The sequence below is a fragment of the Trichinella spiralis genome (assembly GCF_000181795.1).
Source record: "Trichinella spiralis strain ISS 195 chromosome Unknown Scfld9, whole genome shotgun sequence".
Lineage (NCBI taxonomy): Eukaryota > Metazoa > Nematoda > Enoplea > Trichinellida > Trichinellidae > Trichinella > Trichinella spiralis.
Window position 1 is genome coordinate 6,891,471 of NW_003526948.1, and position 1,892 is coordinate 6,893,362.

At 31.8% G+C, this 1,892-nt stretch overlaps 1 protein-coding gene across 1 annotated transcript; it reads left to right on the forward strand.

Moving 5' to 3' along the window:
- Positions 1-306: 306 nt before the first annotated feature.
- Positions 307-375, forward strand: Tsp_10284a (hypothetical protein; the record flags this gene model as incomplete). Its single annotated transcript, XM_003372477.1, has 1 exon — positions 307-375. A coding segment is annotated over one exon (69 nt), but the record flags the coding sequence as incomplete, so codon positions are not given.
- Positions 376-1,892: the final 1,517 nt, after the last annotated feature.

Genomic DNA, 1,892 nt, shown 5'->3' on the forward strand with positions numbered 1-1,892 from the left:
GTACTCTACATTTGCAACTGTCCTGTAAATTTTGTTGCATTTCACTGCTGCACGATCTCTTTTTAATTACTTTAATGAAATTGATGATTAAATGAAAGAAAATGAAGAAATTGAATAAATAATTTAACTGTGCTGCATGTATTTCATAAAAATTTAATGTCAGTTAAAATGAAGCTAATGATCAAAGGTAATTGCCAACAAATAAAATAAAAAATGTATTAAATTTGAAAAGGGTAAAATTTGTTGAAATGAATTAAAAGAATTGAAACTATCATTAAGAGAAGTTTTCATTTCAATGAATTACAGTCGGTCCGCAACATTCAGGTTATGTGCATTCCGGCGGAAACTGCTTTATTTTCTCATAAATATATATAGTTGCATTTATCGTTATGGCGGTTTTGAAATTTGCAAATGTTGACAGCCGACTGTATCAAATATGAATTTCTATACATGAATCTAAAACGTATTGTAATAAAAATATCAATAAAAATTAACCCAAGAAAACTGAATAATTAGCATTAAAAACATAATTATGCATAGCGATGAATTACAAAATAGACTAGACAACAGGTTCCAGTAGTGAAGAAGCCAAGCAAAAATTCCTGCGTAGGAGACAGCTGGATTGTGTTGGAATGAAAAAAAATAATCAAAACCCAACATTTAGATACGAAGAAAGAAGTGTAATGAAAAGTTGATGGGTGTGCTGATTGTGGTTTCCTTCAACCACCAGGATGTAATTATCACAAAACCATATTATTAAGGTGGTTTGTGATTACAAAAGTGTATTGCACTTTATTTTGCTTTCGAAGAGCTGTTGGTGTTTTTCACATTGGGTAAATACCACGCTCGTGCTCTCTCCCTTTGGCCATACGAAAATCCTTTTTCGTATTAGCAGGGGACATGGTCCTAGACCAGTAAAAAACACCATACATAGGACTTCTCATGTTTTCGGTTAAAGCAATTACTATTGTTTTATGAAACATGTTGAACAATGATTAAACCGTCGTAGTATTCGCATATAATCAGTATATGGTGCGTTTACAATATTCGACCAGTGCAATAATGCATAGCTAATTAAGCTTTGAAGTGTAAATGCGTTATGATTTAATAAACATGTCACAATAGGTAATGATGGTTAATGTGAAATATAGTTTTATCAGTGCGGTTGTGATTACTCCCAATGTTAATGCCGATTGTATTTTTGTAAGAAAACTGTAGCATCATGATTGTACACGCAATTTTCGCAATGCTATTATATCGAGTACCTGCTCCGGCATCATCGCGCATGATTTACCAGTGTGATATTATATGTATATTGGTGATGCCGAAGAAATTGAAAACCGTATGTTTGCTGACACTTGTTGATTTTAAATCTGTCGCACATGCATCGCAATGCCTTTGAATAACATTATATGAATAATGATGATTTCAAATATCATTGTATGCTTTGTTTTTGAATTATGAATTTTCTTCATGAAAATAAAAGGATTTTAAATAAAAGTATGAATAAAAATTAATCCAAGAAAACTGGATAATTAGCATTAAAAGTATAATTATGCATAGCAATGAATTACAAAATAGACTAGACAACAGATTCTAGTATTAAAGAAGACAAGCAAAAGTTCCTGGGCATGAAGCTGCATGATGGTGTTAGAATGAAAAAAATTATCAAAACCCAACATGTCATTTTTGTTATGTAAGCGTAATAAAATAATGATGAGGTGTTGGTTCGGGGTTGTGAACCCCATAGTGAGGGATTCTGTCTGGCTTCTCCCATATTCCCCTCTTACAAAGGAGAATTTGAGGCGGAATACAAAGCTATAGACAATACCTTACAAAAGTTATAATATCCTTTTTTTAAAAGGTATATTATAATATGCATAATGATCTTT